At 34.9% G+C, this 18,099-nt stretch overlaps 1 protein-coding gene across 1 annotated transcript; it reads right to left on the bottom strand.

Moving 5' to 3' along the window:
- Nucleotides 1-1,353: 1,353 nt before the first annotated feature.
- On the bottom strand, nucleotides 1,354-8,389 carry LOC141677949 (ABC transporter B family member 9-like). Its single transcript, XM_074484103.1, has 12 exons — nucleotides 8,131-8,389; nucleotides 6,859-6,913; nucleotides 6,523-6,698; nucleotides 6,116-6,337; nucleotides 5,765-6,003; nucleotides 5,123-5,648; nucleotides 4,398-4,671; nucleotides 3,589-4,231; nucleotides 3,181-3,409; nucleotides 2,766-3,032; nucleotides 2,323-2,586; nucleotides 1,354-2,207 (listed from the first exon to the last, which is right to left on the bottom strand). The coding sequence occupies exons 1-12, from the start codon at nucleotides 8,359-8,361 to the stop codon at nucleotides 1,563-1,565; spliced, it is 3,771 nt and encodes a 1,256-aa protein (XP_074340204.1). The 5' UTR covers nucleotides 8,362-8,389; the 3' UTR covers nucleotides 1,354-1,562.
- Between the last annotated feature and the right edge of the window lie 9,710 nt (nucleotides 8,390-18,099).

The raw sequence follows: 18,099 nt of genomic DNA on the forward strand, positions 1-18,099 counted from the left end.
CTTTTTTAATAATATAATATTTTCATATTATTTTATAATAGTAAGTTTAGTCTATTATAATATCGGTTTTACTAAATTTAATCAGTTTTATCTCATTTTATTGTCTCCTACATTTTAATTATGATAAATCTGCCGCATACATCAATTAAAATTAAATAAAATAAATTTATAATTTTTAGTGGTTAATATATGAACATGAGTACACGGTAAAAAAAATCTTATTCCTTCCGTTTCACAAGTACAAGTTTTTTTGTTTTTATAAAATTACGTATTTTAAAAAAGCATTAATTTAAGATAATGCTGATATGAACTATGTGCATCTGAGAAAGTTGTCGCTGACGAAGTTATAATACATGCAGCAATCTCTCTCCGTCTCCGCTCTCTAGCTCTTGTTATCTGTCCCACAATATAAGTTTTTTTTTAAAAAAATTACGCATAATAAGAAAATATTAGTTTGAGTAATCCTGATACGAAGTCATGTGCATCTGAGAAATTTGTTACTGATGTCATCTCCGAGAGTTTGTGATTCAAAAATTTAAATTTGGATGACCAACTGATCCAAATATGATCCAAATTTATGACCAACTCCAACGGTGTGATCTAAATATTTGATTTAAATTATCTTTTATATATAATAATATATAAATATCATATTAAACAATTTTATCTTAAATTTATCATTTAATCATTATTAACAATTTATATAACATTTCATAAATTAATTAAATCAAAAAAAATTAATACAGTGAAAAATATTAAAATTGTGCACTTAATTCACGAAAAACACATTTATTGCAATAATTAACATACAAAATATCATTGATACACACTAATTTTCCGAAGTAGTATATTCTTCCCACAAATGCTCAATTAATACATCTCTAAATGCAATATGTGCCTCTTTATTTTTTATTTTTAAATTTTAATGAAATTATGTTTTCTCAATATTTTAATTTTAATTTTAAAAATAAATTTTGTTAACTATTAATTATATTCTATTATTAATTATATAATTAAATAATCAAGTATCAATTTAAAATCTCATAAACTACAAATAACAAAATCATTATTTTATGTTAAACCAAATTTGGATCAGTGAACAGTCCAATTTGGATCACTATTGTTCAGTGATCCAAATTTGCAATCTCCGAACCGCAGAACATTCAATAAAAAAATCCTCAGAATATCTTATTGCAGTGGTCAAGATTAAAATTTGGTAACATGCACACTGCACGATATATACATTAATGTGAGATAAGTTGGGCAAAACTCAATGATATATGCTGCTGTCCTGTCTGTGCAAGTCCAGAAAATAGTTGAACATGCTAAAACAATGGTGCATCCAAATAAGTTTTGGAAGTGATATATTATTTGTGTAATATAATTTTTTTTGAAAAACACAATCGAGATTCTCCACAGCAGAAACGTTTGCGGATCAGAACCAGTCACTAAAAAGTTGCATGATACAAAATTTTACAAGGACATGTGTCATTGGCCGCAGGACTACTACTGTAAATGCCTCACTATTAGCTCATAAAAAAATGACATTTGAACTAGTACATTTATGTTGAGGCCATGTGAAGTGAAACAAGGGAAGCATAGACTCCATTAGGAACGCTCACAAGAGAATTATGATTTCCTTTCTCAGCAATGACACCGTTCTTCACGACTGCTATTATATCCGCCCCTTTAATGGTCCCTAATCGATGTGCCACCACGACAGTCGTTCTGTTTTCCATAACTCTGTCCAATGCATCTTGAACTATTCTCTCAGATTCTGTGTCAAGCGCGCTTGTAGCTTCATCGAGCAGTAGGATTTTCGGGTCCTTTATGATAGCCCTTGCAATCGCTATTCGTTGCTTCTGACCACCAGATAATTGCACCCCTCTCTCACCAACATTCGTGTTATACCCTTGAGGTAATGCTGATATGAAGTCATGTGCATTTGAGAATCTTGTTGCTGCAATAACCTCTTCCTCGCTAGCTTCCCCGTTCTTGCCATAGGCAATGTTGTCACGGATGGTTTCATTGAACAGTACGGGCTCCTGACCAACTAATCCTATTTGTTGCCTTAGCCAGTTTAGCTTCAACTTCTGAAGTTCCACACCATCCAGATAGATATGACCGCCATCAGGATCATAGAACCTTTCAATCAGACTAATTACTGTAGATTTTCCGCTTCCACTCTCGCCAACAAGTGCTACAGTCTGTAAGAAATTAATTCAGAGATCCTTGACCTTGTGTGAATTGGAAAAAATAAGCAAAAACAAATATATTTATAAGTCTTAAATGTATGAGAATTTCATGCTGCTGAAAGTTTACCTTTCCAGAGGGTATACTTAAGCACAAATCTACGAAAATTGGAATATTGGGTCTTGTCGGGTACTTGAAGCTGACATTCTGCAATTCAACATCGCCTTTTAGAGTATCTATTGTTGAGCCTTCATCATTGCTGGAATCTATTTTGGGTTTACTATCAAGAATTTCAAAAATAGAAGCAGCCGAGTTCTTGACCTTATCAATATCTGGTGCCATACCAATGGTCTGACTTACTCCAATTGCAGTCATTGTAAGGGCAAAGAAAACCTGCAATCATGCAAATTTTGTTGATAGAAAGTAAAATGGGAATAACTCTTAATAGAAAAAACATGATAAATACAAAACGTGAAAACTATTTTGCAGAAGCTACTTAAGAAAAAACGAGAAATAACTATTTCTTAAACGCAAGTCACAACTGAGGTTATAAAACAGTATTGATGTTTTACTCTGAAAATTTCAGCAAAAGTAGCTTTCCCATGCTTTTCCAGGACTGATCCAATGTAGAAAATAAAAGCGTTAACCAAGAAGAGAGCTGCAGAACCCACGCCAAGACTAACACCGCTCACAATTCCAAGCCTAATTCCTGATTTCATTGGACCTTCACATTTCTTTTGGTACATATCCATCACTTTATCTTCAGCACAAAATGATGCAACAGTTCTTATGCTGCCAACAGCATCGTTCGCAACTTGACTGGCTTGTTCATACATAACCTGCACCAAATAAAATCAATAAATACTTGATTTTCATGTCTTCTAGTTCTTCTTTTTAAGATTTCGCTTCCTAATATAATAAACATGTTAGGATATACACCACCACGTAAGCCACGTCAGTGAACAAGTTAGGAAGACATGTACAGACCTTGGCATCAGCACTAAACCCTTTATTAAACTTTGTCTGAAGTAGTCCTTGCACAAGCATCAAGGGAAGTACCGCCAGGATTACCAGGGCAAGTATCCAATTGGCAGTGAATGCTATAACAACTCCAGCTACTATTGTTGCCATGTTTTGGACAACCAACGCTAATGCGTCACCAACAAGAGTCCGGACAGTTGTAGCATCAGTAGATAATCTTGCACCAATTGCTCCGCTGCATTCAAGAACAATTTTATATCTGAGAAAGTTGTTTTGTTTATTAAGTAATAACTCATCTGCAGGAATGTGTTTAAGTATTTCCAAGAGGTAGAATTGCTTCTGTGCAAAACACATATTTTTGATAGTTCTAGATAATAAAAAGATGTGTGCTCGGTTGAGAAAAGATATATGTACCTAGAGTTTGCAGGGTTGTCAAACCAACTGATTTCCTGGTGCACAATCTTCTGAAATGACAATGAGCGAATTCGTTGAATTAATTTTCCACCTGCTACTCCAAAGAAATAATTCTGCACTGGTATGACTACAATGGTAACACAACCAAGACCAACATACATGAGTGCCCAAAATCTGGAATCGCTTCGTAACTTAGAAGGAGGTTCAAAAAAGATCTTGATCGCCTTTGAAATTAATAAACCGAACAAAGGGAAGATCACACCATTAATACATGCTGCAACTGTGCCAAGGATTAAAACTGAAAGCTCCGGCTTGTTTAGATAGGCCAACCGCAGCCATATAAAAATTTCCTTTTTCTGTTTGTCAATTTCTCTTCTAGAATTGTTATTCTCATCATCTCTTCCGATAGATTCATTTCTATGGTTGAAACCTGGAACATAAACTTGATATGAAGATCGACTGGACCCTCTGCTTAAGGATCTTATTGTGGAAATTACTTGGCTTGAAGAGCTGCTAATGTTTTTATCATCCTCTTCTGTTTCCACATATCTCCTTTCTTCACCCTGATTAGTACCCACACCTTGCATTCGGACGAGCTGAGTGTAGGCACCTTCTGGATCTTTAATTAACTCATCATGAGTTCCTATTTGAACAAAAACAAGAATTATTTACAAAGACAATAGATGTTGTACATGAGAATCCTATTTGAACATAAACAAGAATTATTTACAAAGACAACAGATGGTGTGCATTAGAGAATATATCTAAAAATTTAAACTAGTGATTTCAAACCGAATGAAATAAGTCACCTTTCTCTACTATTTGCCCAGCATGCACAACAGCTATAATATCTGCATTTCTGATGGTTGTGAGGCGATGTGCAACAACAACAGTCGTTCTGTTTGTCATGATTTTTTCGAGTGCATTTTGCACAACACTTTCTGATTCAGCATCCAGAGCACTTGTTGCTTCATCAAGAAGAATAACTTTAGGATTCTTTAGAATAGCTCTTGCAATTGCAATTCTTTGCTTTTGTCCACCAGACATCTGAGTTCCATGTTCACCTACCATTGTGTCCAGCCCCTGTTTTGATGTCATATGCACTTATAACTGTTAACTTACAAGTCATGTTAGTACCACAAGTCATAATGGACTGTTAACTAACAATGTAGTGTAATATCGTATAGTCCCTAATGAAGTCTATAGATCATATTCTTATTTTCAGAGATCCTCGATTAGCTCCTCCATGACCAGCCTTTCCTAGGTTTGTTTCTAGGTTTAGGGGGTCCAAATTTTGCAGTTTCAGAGACGAGGAGCTGCGGACTTACAAGTGAGATGCCTTTGCTTAACTACTGTGGGGCCTAGCCCCGTTGGCACTAATTTGGTCAGGCAATAAGATTCAAAAGTCTATTTTGATAATGTCCCAACACAGAGAAACACACACTTTTCTTGTAATAAAATCTATTCAGAGTAAAATTTAAAACTAACAATTTTTAGAGGAAAAAGATAATAATAATAAAGCATGCGAGCATACCTCAGGGAACTTGTCAATGAATATTGCAGCATTGGCAAGCTCAATAGCCAACCTTATCTCCTCTTCAGTAGCATTTTCCTTTCCATATGCAATATTTGATTTTATACTAGTTGCAAACAGAATAGGTTCTTGACTCACCAACCCCATGTTCCCTCTTAACCATTTAAGCTGGAATTTCTTCAAATCAACACCGTCAATAAGAATTTGACCAGAGTCCGGATCATAAAATCTTTCCAAAAGACTAATGACTGTTGATTTCCCACTACCACTTTGCCCAACTAGCGCAGCAGTTACACCACTTGGAATGTTTAACGAGAAACCAGAAAATATTTGCACATCGGGCCTTGCTGGATACTTAAAATACACATCTTTCAGCTCAATAGCTCCTTTAATATCATCCAATACAAGCCCGCTAGTATCATATGCATCAATATTTGGTTTCCGATTGATTGTCTCAAACATTTTATAGGCTGCAGCCTGCCCTGCTGAAAATGCACTTAAACTTGGCAGTGTTTGGCTTAATGAACTAGTCCAAAAAAAGAAAGAAACAATCTTATGTTAACCATGACCAGATTAAGAATGTAGTAAGTACAACTTGGAAGATTATATATATGTACCAAAATCATAGATATGTGTACATACATGCCACCGGTGATGATTGACATGATAACATTCATGACCTTTCCACCATCATACCCTTTTTCTATGATAAGTTTTGACCCATACCATATGGCTAGTCCATAAGTGCTGAGAACACTACATATTACTGCACCAATTCCTAATCCTGAGGCTATCCCGTTGTGCTGTGAAGTGGTATAGGCAATATGAATCTTGCTATCATACTTATCAATTGCATCTACCTCCCTAGTAAAGGAAGCAACCTAAATATATAAGGAAATCAACAAGATTATTAGTATGTAAACAATAGAAAATAGGCACTATAGATGCAATCAAATTAAATAAATTCGAATGATTATATTATTGGTGGCATACAGTTCGAATGGCTCCAACGGTTTGTTCAACTACATTTCCAGCTTCAGCGTAAGCAACCTGACTACGACTAGACATTTTGGCCATTACCATTCCCATAAATCCGCCAGCAACGAGAACAGCAGGAATGCACGAAGTTAGGACTAGTGCAAGGAGCCATCCTCTTATATAGGCTATCACAAAGCCTCCAATAAATGTTGATGTAAGCTGAATGAATTTCCCAACCTGTTATCCATAGAATAGCATGGCAATTGCTAATTAAAATGCACATATACACCACCATGTCAGCTAAGATACAGTTAGGATACTATTTCAACCAATAAATAATGCCATGATTACAGTTGTAATCCTTTGTTCATTACACAGAACCTCGATTTCCATGGTTCTCCTGCAGAGAGACAGTGCATTACCTTTTCGCCCATGGCATCTTGGATGAGAATGGTGTCACCGGACATTCTCCCAATGACCTCTCCAGTTGTTGTTTCAGTATCAAAGAATGCAATGTCCTGTCTCAGTATTGTTTTTAAGTATAGTCCTCGTATACGAGTAGCCTGTCGCTCCCCGGATACCATCCAACATGAAACCTCTGTAATTATGATATATAAGCTCAAAACTAAACACCTTCCACTTTGTACCATCATATATATTTTGAAAAACTTACAAAGAGCACTTAAATACTGTCTCTGTAATAAATTCAAAATTAGAAGTTATCAAATGAAAGGAAAAAAAAGAAAATTTGTACCCACGTAGGACTGAAGCAATGCCTGCAGCAATGGCCAAGTAGACATACAGAAGACATACCTGAACATAGATATAGAGTTATGTAAATTCTATGACAGGGTAAATATATAAGAAACCATTCAATATTTATTTTTTCCTAGATATAACTTACATATCATGCAAAATTTAGTAAATGTGAATTTTTATAAACAATTCTTTTGAAATAAGAGAGAGTCTTTCATTTACATCCTAATTTAAGGCTACTGAGAAAAGGCACGGTACTGATCATAGGTAATATAAATTCAAATCTAAACCAATTACTTGTCTTCTAATAATTATACTACTCGAAAACATCAGTAAGATTATCATACAAAATGTAATCAGTTGGTAAAACAATTGAATAGGGTCCATATATAGTAAAAAAAACAAATACATTGAATTTCACATCTTCAATTAGTATTTAGTAACATATATGATCATGTATAATATCTTTAAGTTTCTTCTCACTGCCAAACTGGTTACTAATTCCTCACCAAAGGCCAATAAATAAGCTACGATTTACCCATCAGAAAAATCTACTTGATTCAAGTAATTCTGGCACACACACACACACAAGGTCTGCATCTATGTTATTCTCCCTGGCAGCTCGCTCAATAAATAGGATAGATAAAAGGAGTTCTGAATTGTGGACCAAAATCGGATTACCTCAACATGCTATACACACCATAAATTAGGATGTATGCGCACATTACCCCTACTACAGCACTCTTTTTTAAGTAAGAACCAAATTCCTTAAAAGCTTCAGTAATAGGAAAATATAGATAGTTTCCGAATATACCAGTAGTGCATATTCATAACATTTTACCAACTTTTGTGTCTAGCTGATCTGTATCAAAAGAAATCTCAATTATTTAATTTCTTATTTCTTTCACCTCTCTAATGTCAATAAAATCAACTCTCAAGACTCTTTCCACTCATAAATCAGGCACCAAAATACCCTTTTCACATCATCAAGATTCGACATCTTCTTTTTTACATCAACAATGTTTCTCTACTCATGATTGAACCAATCAATCTATACCTTAATTCTACAAACAACAAGATGATACAAACACACACACATTACATCATCAAAATTCAACAGCTGCTCTCTACTCAAAATCGAACCGATAAGTCCCCAAAACACAACAAGATGATAAATACACAAAAGGGTAATCGACGACATGCAAAAACATGATATTTCTACATGCAAGAATCAAGAAATCAACGTTACAAATCAAGAAAACCCAAGAACATACCTTAGAGATTTCATGAGTAATATTAGTACCATCAGATTTTCCAAATGTATTTATAAGTTGGCTCGTAATAACCAACATAAGAGGCTGTGATAATCCATTAGCAACAGCTCCAATCGTCCCAGTGATCATTAACAACACATCTAATCTATCTGCAAATACAAATAGTTTATAGAATGCAACTTTTTCATCTCCTCTTGTAACACTAGTTTCTCCACCATCATTATCGCTCATTTTTGTAAAGCCCTAGCGATCAATATTACTTGCATGTATACACACACCTGAATGTATGTACAGAATGTGAATACATTGAATATATAGGTGTTTGTTGTAACTTGTGATATAAGAGTTAGGGTGTAACTTAACTACTTGACTATATAGGATTATAGCAATAGTTGTGATTCCCAAATAACCCGGTAAAAACGTTACAAATTACTGTAGATAGAATTATTATTTATGATACTGTATGTTACTTGTGTGAAAAGTTTAACTGGATATTTTATTTTAACTAATTTGTGAGACTGAGAAAGATTCAGTCAGGATGGTATTAAAAAGGATATTTTATTTAAATATAATACAGAATAATGATTGTAGTAAATTAAATGAATAAAATACATACATTTTTATAGTCAAATAATTATAAAATAGGCTATATTTGTGCAAAAAAAATAATTTAATATATTATGGTAACACATTTAAAAAAAATAGTAAAATATTTAATCAAAACTAAGAGCTTAATTCATTTTTTTATTAATGAGTTTACCATAATTATCGTAATATCCGGAAATTTTACAACTATGTTATGATATTTTAAATAAATTATACGTGTTTATCTATGTTTCTTTATGTGGTATATGTTATTGGTGGTTGTGTAAGTATTAGAATATTTTTCGGATTTTTGTTACGTGTTAAAGTGCAGTTTTATGAAATTATATATTACGTGAATTCATTACCGATATCATATATTATGTATTTCTGGAGTATTCGTAATTTTTCGCATTTTTGGAGTATTCATAATATTATTCCCTAACAATATAATAAGAATTACAAGGGTTGAACGTAATTCTGACTCCTTTTTAGATTTATGAAAAATGGTTATCACTCAATTTATATCTAACTGTTTGATTTGTAAAGTGCGGAATAAAGAGTTAAGTAAATCAAACACAAAATAATAAAAACTCAGGTGTTTAATACTTTCTGGTGGATTTAAATGTATCCATCACACACATATAGGGTAGGACTCCATGAAGAACCATCTTATATAAAGAATTGTGGAGAACCACTATTTTAAAGTTATAGAATATATAATTTATTTCATTTTTCATCATATATAGTTACAAATATTAATTACCAAGTTAAAAATCGAAGTTACACAATATTTTATATAAAAAATCATTGAAATTTAATGAAAAAGCTTAACTTGGTTCTACAGTAGAATCACAGTAAAATCACACTTATTAAATATTATTCCACTGTAAAATCAAATTTAAAATCCAATATTTTTTAAAATTTTAATTTGTTAAATTTTTTATTATATTCAAATATAATTATTATTATAGATTAACATCGAATTATATATTTTTTAAAATAAAATTTTACAATTTGTGATGAGATTTTATAATAAAATCAATAGTTCTCCACGGTTCTCCATATAAGATAATTCTCCATGGAGTAAAGACCCATATATATATATATATCGAGTGAGAACCCTGTGAAACTTGAATAGCTTACAGCTGCTTACAAATATGAACAACTAAACTTATAGAGAAATGCTACAAGATTCAGCTTACAAATATTTCTCTGAGAATGTATTTGCTTAGTCTAGTTAGTTGTTCAACTTGCTACGCTTGATTTATATATCACCAAATTTACATAGTAATAAGATAAGATAATAAAACAAAACCTATCAAGTCTAACTCCATGCTGCTTCACTACTCTATTCCAGCATCTTTGAATATCTTCATAATAGCATGGAAATGGTAATACTTCTTTATACTCAAAAACCCTGTTAAACAGGCTGCCACATTCCTTTTGCAAACACTCGACGCATGTGACTGTGTTGTCACTGTCAACATATATTATTGATCATCCGTCGGGTACATGCTTGTTATCCGTCGGGTAGCCTTGTTGATCATCCGTCGGGTAGCTTTGTTGATTATCCGTCGGGTAGCCATTTATCACTTGACTCCATTTCATTTGTACAGAATTACAAGATGTCTTACATTTACATTTAATCAACCTATCTGCACATCTACTAGCAGTCTACATGATTCATAAACTACTACAGAATCTTTACAAAATTGTTTGCAGAAATGTGCTACAGTATTTATGGTTACATAAGCTGCTCACCCGATGAATATCAGTTAGTCATCCGTCGGGACTATATTGAATCATCCGTCGGGACTATAATTGATCATCCATCGGGTGCTACAAAATTCACTAAGTTAAATCTACTAAGGTGTTTTGTTTAACTTATCATCAAGTACACAACATATTCCTAACAATCTCCTCCAATTTATGTCTACTGAAATTGTAGCCATAAATTAAGAAAAACTTGATGATAACAAAACATCCTAAAGATACAGTTTCAAAAATAGTAGATAAAACTAATAAGTGCTGCAATTTTTACTGAAAGTTGAACAAAGCAAAGTATACAAATAGTTCTCACAATCAATTTTCAAGGTGCTCCTCTAGTCTGGGCAGATCAGTCTATCTCCTTGAATGTCTGGATTTCTGCCCAAGTCTTCTGTTATTTTCCTCTATTTGATTCTGGAGTTGTCTGTGGAATTCAAGTTCATCAGCTTCTGAGAGATTTAACATTTCTTGCATTTCGAAAAGAGTCTCATTGCTAGAGATACTCAATTGGTCCTCCAATCTGAAGAATCTTCTAACTCCTTTGTTGTCCATGAATTCCATCAGTCAATAAGGTCTCAGATGCACTCTCTTTCCTGTGAAGGGAATTGATAGAGTTTTTGGAAGTGCATCTTTGGCTCTATCACTCCTCAACTCCTCAATCTTCTTAAAAACTATTCTCATTGCAGTCACATTATATCCAAAGTTCTTTTTGAAGGATGGGTAGACTTTAATCAGAATAGATTGGCTTTCTTGGAGAATCCTGTGAAGAGGCCATGTTATCTCTTTCCCTCCCTTGTATTTAAATACCAATCTTTCAGGAAGGTGTCTGTAAGCATCAATTCCTCTTACTTCTTCCAGTTCATCCAAGTAGAGATTCAAGTCTGAAAACTCTTTAATATCATAAATGTACATGAGATCTCTCTTGTTGACTGTGGGTTGGGATTTGGTTAAGATCTTGGATTTGAGAAACACTGGTTTCACTTTCTTGATTGCTCTTGACTTTGTCTTCTTTGCCTTGATGATAGGAAAGTTCAGCTCAGGAATTGGAAAACTATCCCAGTCTACTGGTTCATCCTTAGGAATTATGGGCTCACCATGAATATTCCTTGTTGGATCCACCACTTTGAATTCTTCAAATACCACAGAGGGTTTTGATGTTTGAGTTGTAGTTGTAGGCTTCCTGGAAATAGAGTCTTCCTTTTCCTCATCACTGAAGTTCAATTTTCTCTTGATTCTTTGCTTGTATCTTGGTTTCTTTTGTTAATCCCTAACAATACAATAAGAATTATAGAAGGGGGGTTGAATATAATCCTGGCTACTTTTTCAGATTAATGGAAAATAGTTCTATCTTAATAATAATATATAAGTGTTTGATTTGCAAGGTGCGGAATGAAGAGTTAGATAAATCAAAACACAAGTAATAAAAACACAAGTCTTTAAAAATTTCTGGTGGATTTGAATGTATCCACCAGATATATATATATATATATATATATATATATATATATATATATCAAGAGAACCATGTGAAGCTTGAATAGCTCACAGCTGCTTACAAATATGAACAACTAAACTTGCAGAGAAATGCTATAGGATACAACTTACAATTATTTCTCTGAGAATGTATTTGCTTAGTCTTGTTGTTATTCTACTTACTACTCTTGGTTTATATATCACCAAGATTACATGGTAATAAGACAATATAATAAAACAAAACCAATCAAGTCTAATACCATGCTGCTTCACTACTTTATTCCAGCATCTTTGAATATCTTCATAATAGCATGGAAATGGTAATGCTTCTTTGTTCTAAAAAACCCAGCTGAATAGGTTGCCACATTCCTTTTGCAAATACTCGACGCATGTGACTGTGTTATCACTGTCAACAGATGTTTGAATTGATCATCCATCGGGTACATGATTATCATCCGTTGGGTTACCTTGTTGATCATCCGTCGGGTAGCTTTGTTAATCATCTGTCGGGCAGCTTTGTTGATCATCCGTCGGGTAGCTATTTGACACTTGACTTCATTTCATTTATGCAGAATTACAAGACATCTTATATTTGTAATTAATCAACCTATTCTGCATATCTAATTAAAGTCAACATGACTTATATGCTACTGTAGAATCTATACAAAGGTGTTTGCAGAAATGTGTTACATGACTTATTGTTACATAAGCTACTCACTCGATGGATGTCAAATCATCATCCGTCGGGACTATATTGAGTCATCCGTCGGGACTATATCTGATCATCCGTCGAGTGCTACATTTTTCACTAAGTTGAATCTGCTAAGGTATTTTGGTTATGTAATCATCAAGTTCACAACATATTCCCAACAATCTCCCCCAATTTATGTCTACTAGAATTGTAGCCATAAATTAAGAGAAACTTGATGATAACAAAACACTCTAAAAATACAGATTTAAAAAGTAGTAGATAAAACTAAAAAGTGCTGCAAGATTTACTGAAAAATTTACAAGACAAAGTGTACAAAGATTTGCTCACAATCATTTTCAAGGTGCTCCTCTAGTATGAGCAGATTGATCTATGTCCTTGATTGTCGGGATTTCTTTCCAAGCCTCCTGTTGTTTCCTTCTATCTGATTTTGGAGCTGTCTGTGGAATTCAAGTTCATCATATTCTGAAAGATCTAGCATTCCTTGCATTTCCAGAATAGTCTCATTGGTAGAGATGCTCAATTGGTCCTCTAATCTGAAGAATCTTCTAACTCCCTTATCATCCATGAATTCCATCAGCCAGTAGGGCCTTAGATGCACTCTACTCCCTGTGTAAGGAATAGTTAAGGTCTTTGAGAATGCATCTTTGGCTCTAATACTCCTCAGTTCTTCAATCTTCTTTAGAACTAATCTTCTAGCTGTCACATTGAATCCAAAGTTCTTTTTGAAGGATGAATAAACTTTTACCAGTATATATTGGCTCTCTTGAAGAAGTGGCCATGGTATCTCTTTTCCTCCCTTGTACTTGAATACTAACCTTTCAGGTAGATTCCTGTAAGCATCAATCCCTCTAACTTCTTCCAGTTCATCTAGATAGAGGTTTAGATCAGAGAATTCTTTGATGTCACAGATGTACATGATATCTCCCTTGTTGACCTTGGTTTGAACTTTAGTTAGGGACTTGGATCTGAGAGTTGAGGGCTTCACTTTCTTGACTGCTCTGGTCTTTGTCTTCTTTGGCTTCATGAAATGAGGTAGATTGAGTTCAGGAATTGGTAGACTATCCCAGTCTATTGGCTCATCCTTTGGAATGATAGGTTCATTATGGAAATTCTTGGATGGATCTATCTTGAATTCTTCATGTGCCACAGAGGGCATGAATGTTTGAGTTGTTGCAGAACTAGACTTTTTGGGAAACTGATCTTCCAATTCCTTTACATCAAAGTTCACTTTTCTCTTGGCATGAAGTTTGTATCTAAACCTTTTTGTCTGCTGTGATTCTTCTTGCATTTTTAGATCCTTAGATCCAGTGATTTCAGATGATTGTTCAGGAATTTGTTGTGTGGGTTTCACAGCTTGCAACTTGGCCAAGATAGTAGCTTGCTCCTTCTTTTGTTTGAATTTTTAGCATCTAGAGCAGCTTGCTTCTTTTCTTACTTCAATCTTGCCTTTTCTTCCCTTTTTGCTTCAACAAATTGAGGGTGTCCAGCCACCACACAAATTTCCTTACCATTTCTGAAAACCTTGGCAATTCTCCTTTTCAATGCTTAATCAGCTGGATCCTTGTAGAATGCAACAGATCTTGACAACAGTTTCTTCTTATCAGGCTTTGGTGTCTCATACACTGTGTCCAAAGGGTTCTTTAGTGAAGATTTTGGGTAGTTCACCTTTGGCTTCATGATTAAATCTGCCTTTGGAGATTTGATGCAGGATGTCTGGCCTCTTTTCAAATAGTTCATGCTCATATCATTCACAAAAATTTTCCTGACTTGAGAGTGATGAATGGCTGATTTTTCAGGCTTCTTTGCTAGACCAAATTTCTTTTGAATATCCTCATCAATTTTCTCCCAGTTTATTGGACTAAACTGCTTCTTTTCATATGCTCTCAAAGTGGCTGCTGCTTCATTTATTAGATCAATGCTATCTTTAGCTGGTGGCTTTGGGAAAGCAATTGTTGGCATAATTGATTTACTCACATGAATGTTAAGCACTTTTTGCTCCCCCTCACTCCTAGAATTCTCTTTCTTCCCCTTTTTGTTATCATCAAGCTGAGTAGAGAAGGAGGTCTGTGCAGCCACCAGTTTCTGAAGCAAGTTTGTTTGTTATGTTTGGTGGAGATGAATTGCTGTGAGAGAGGCTTCCATTACTGTCATTCTTGTATCCAAGGCATCTATCTTTGTGGCAAGATCAGAATTCTTCCTGAGTTATCTTTTAATGTCAAGCATTGTAGCTTCTGGAAGTTTAGAGTCCAACCTTTCAGAAATGTCCTTTTTTATCTGATCAATATCACCTTTGATAGTGTTGACATCTTGAGTATGTTGAAGACCTTAGATTTGTTGTAGTTGCAAAGAAGCAAGATGTGCTTGAAGGAGCTTTTTTGTGCTGGCATTTGTGGTGGTTTGAAGAGCAGAATGTGTCAGATTTATAAGTTGAATCAGGGTTGTCTTGAAGTAGTGTTCATCACGTTGCTTTGAAAATGCCCAATATGGTATACCTGATCTAGAACTAGGGCCTACTCCTCCCCTATGTCCAATGGCTCTTCTTCACTATCTCCACCTTCACCTCCAAAGAATTTTTCTGAACCACCAGTCTCATAATCAACATCACCAGCTGTTGAAGGCAAAGCTGTGATTGCATCCTTAGCTCTTTGCATGGACTGTGTGGTGTGCACCAAATTTAGCATCTATTCTGCATTGTCATTGCCCTGTCCAGCTAGAAGTTGGTATGTTGGAACAGGATGAGTAAATGTCTCAGCATCTAAGGAGGTAGAATCTATAACAGCTTGAGTTTGCTGAGATAGTCATTCCCTGTCTGCATCCTGGACATTCATTGACTCACTTACAATGACATCCACCCTTATATCTCCTGTACCTGCATTTCTCTTATTATCTCTCTTTTCTTGCATCAAGGTCTTACCTTGGCTCCCCACCCTCACACCCTCACCTTCATCATCTAAGGTGGGACTCCTCACACTCACTTTTGCCAGTCCTGAAGAAATGAACTGCATTGGATCATTCTTTTCCTCTCCTTTTTCCTGGGAGCAACCCAGACTCTCACTCATGTCACTACCTTCCCTCAATCCTAATAGTGATTGCACAATTACTAAGTCATCTGCACTTGTAACTATAGTTGAACTTTAGAGTTGTGCAGAGACACCCGACGGATGAGAAATATCCATCGGTTTAGTAATTTGACTATCCGATGGATGACTGTTGTTAGGCACATCCGTCGGGATACAATCACTACTCGACGGATGAACAATATCCATCGAGTGAGTAGAAATGAATGAGTTTGGAGTGGAGACTATTGTGGACTCTGTGCCGATTGATGAAAATTTTGGCACAGATGTCTCAACAGTCTCAGAAAGAAATGGCAAGTGAGCCAACAAATCATCTAGAAGATGATGCTCACTTGCATGGATTTTTGGCTTCTCCAACAAAGTTAAAGATGGAGAATATGGTTGTGATGTTTGAATCACGTCAACATCCAAAGATTGTGTGGGAGAATTTGGTGTTTGAGGTGTTTCAATTTGTACAGATTTTGGCTGTGACTCCATATTTGTTGGAGCCACATCAATTTGACTTTGAGATGGTGCAGTGACCGGGTCTTTAGCTCCAGTTTGCACTGTGTGTGTACCCTGTGCATCCCCAAGGATTTTAGATTTCTTCTTTCTTATGTAGGTTTGTGGTGAACTTGTGTCCTACCCCTTTTATTCTGTGCTCCTGGTTGAGAGCTTGTTTCAAAAGTTACATCCTTTTGGGAGGATGAAACTAGAATTATGCTTGTATCCTTATTAACAACCACAGTTTGTTGGGAAACTGTGGTGTGGCTTGGTTTGGGTACACTATGCTCACCATCCTTATCCTTAGGGCTTCTTTGATTTCCACCCTGTCCCTCACCTGTCTTTCCCACCTTCACACTCCCCTCTTTGTGTTTAGTGGATTTTACAACTTGCATCTTTTGAGAGATACCAGAGGGGGCTTTCTTTGTCTTTGGTTTTGAAACTTTGGTTTTGGTAGCTTGGGTAGGCATCTGTCTGGTTATTGACACAGATGCCACTGCTACACTAGAAGACAAAGAAGTGTTTGAGGTCGGAAGAGTAGAGACAGTTGAAATTACCTGACTTACCTGAGGTGCCTCAATTACTGGAAAATAGAAGAGTGGCACCTCTTTGTGGTGATCTGCTCTATTGAGATCTGCAATAATTCTTCTTTCTTGAACCCAATAATCTAACTTGTTGGTTGGGTTCTCAAGCACAATATCCTCAGAGAGGTGGTTAGCAAGCATCATGAGAAATCTAGCATAATAAACATTTTTACCCCTCTTATTAAGCTCCCCTAACTTAAACCCCAATTCAAACAAGACTAGATCACTAAAATTGAAGTATTTATCAGTTACTAGCATATAAAGCATGGAGATATTAACAGAATCAAAATTGCTAATTTTACCAGAAAATACTTTAGTAACTACATCACACAGATAACTCTATTCCTTCCTAAGACCCAATCTCCTAATTTCACTTAATTTAGAGATGATGAGTGCATAACCCATGGAGTTTAACATATTAACAATATCAATGTCTGTGTGTGGAGTAGTGACAGTATTATCAGGAATCTTAAAGCATGCTTTAACAATGTCACTATTAACACAAAATTCCTTACCTTTAATAGTGAAAGTGATGGTCTTGTCAGTTGAGTTGTACACTACAGTCGTCCATATTTCCTCCACAACCTCACAGTAGATAGTGGGAGATTCTAGCATGGCATATTTGAGCTTGCAGCCTTGCACAAAATCCATCATTTTGTGGTAGTCTCCAGACTGTTGAATCCCCTTGTTCACTAGAGCCGTGAAATTGTTCTTCTCATAGATAAAGTCAGTTTGAGACATTATTTTGATGACTGGTGCCATTATTAGAGAGTAAAAGTTGCAGAGAGAGAGGGTAATTGCTTTTGAGAAAGAAAGAAGTTAGAGCAGATAGATTGAGAATGATAAAAGAAAAGAAATGAAAATGAATTTTGTTCTTATACTATCTCAAAAATAACTGTCAAAAAATAATAAAGTAAAATAAAGTGACCAATAAAAATTGCTCAAAATAGCCGTTTATAAAAAATAAACTGTAAAAATTTCATCACTTATCCATCGTGTTATGCTTACAAACTGTAAGTATACTCGATTGATAATGTTCAGAAAATTAACGGCTAAGATTGAGACAAGTCGACGGATGAGGGAAAAATCAGTTATCCGTCGAGATATAAATTATTTCAAAAAATAATTGATTTTATTAACAAATTGTATATCGACGGATGATCAAACTCGATGGATAATGATCATCCATCGGGATTTAAATTTTGACTTAGCCAAAATTTCATCCAAGACTGAAAAATCAAATAAATTTCTGGCTGCATCACAACTTGCAAAATATTTGAAAAGATTC

This window comes from Apium graveolens, chromosome 8 (genome assembly GCF_009905375.1).
Source record: "Apium graveolens cultivar Ventura chromosome 8, ASM990537v1, whole genome shotgun sequence".
Lineage (NCBI taxonomy): Eukaryota > Viridiplantae > Streptophyta > Magnoliopsida > Apiales > Apiaceae > Apium > Apium graveolens.

Bases quoted from the DNA above. Each gene is read 5' to 3' on its own strand.
- LOC141677949 (XM_074484103.1), bottom strand. From the start codon at position 8,361: ATGAGCGATAATGATGGTGGAGAAACTAGTGTTACAAGAGGAGATGAA. The intron at 6,004-6,115 runs GTATGCCACCAA...TTATATATTTAG, and splicing joins CCGTTGGAGCCATTCGAACT to GTTGCTTCCTTTACTAGGGA. The intron at 4,232-4,397 runs GTGACTTATTTC...TTGTTCAAATAG, and splicing joins TGGGCAAATAGTAGAGAAAG to GAACTCATGATGAGTTAATT.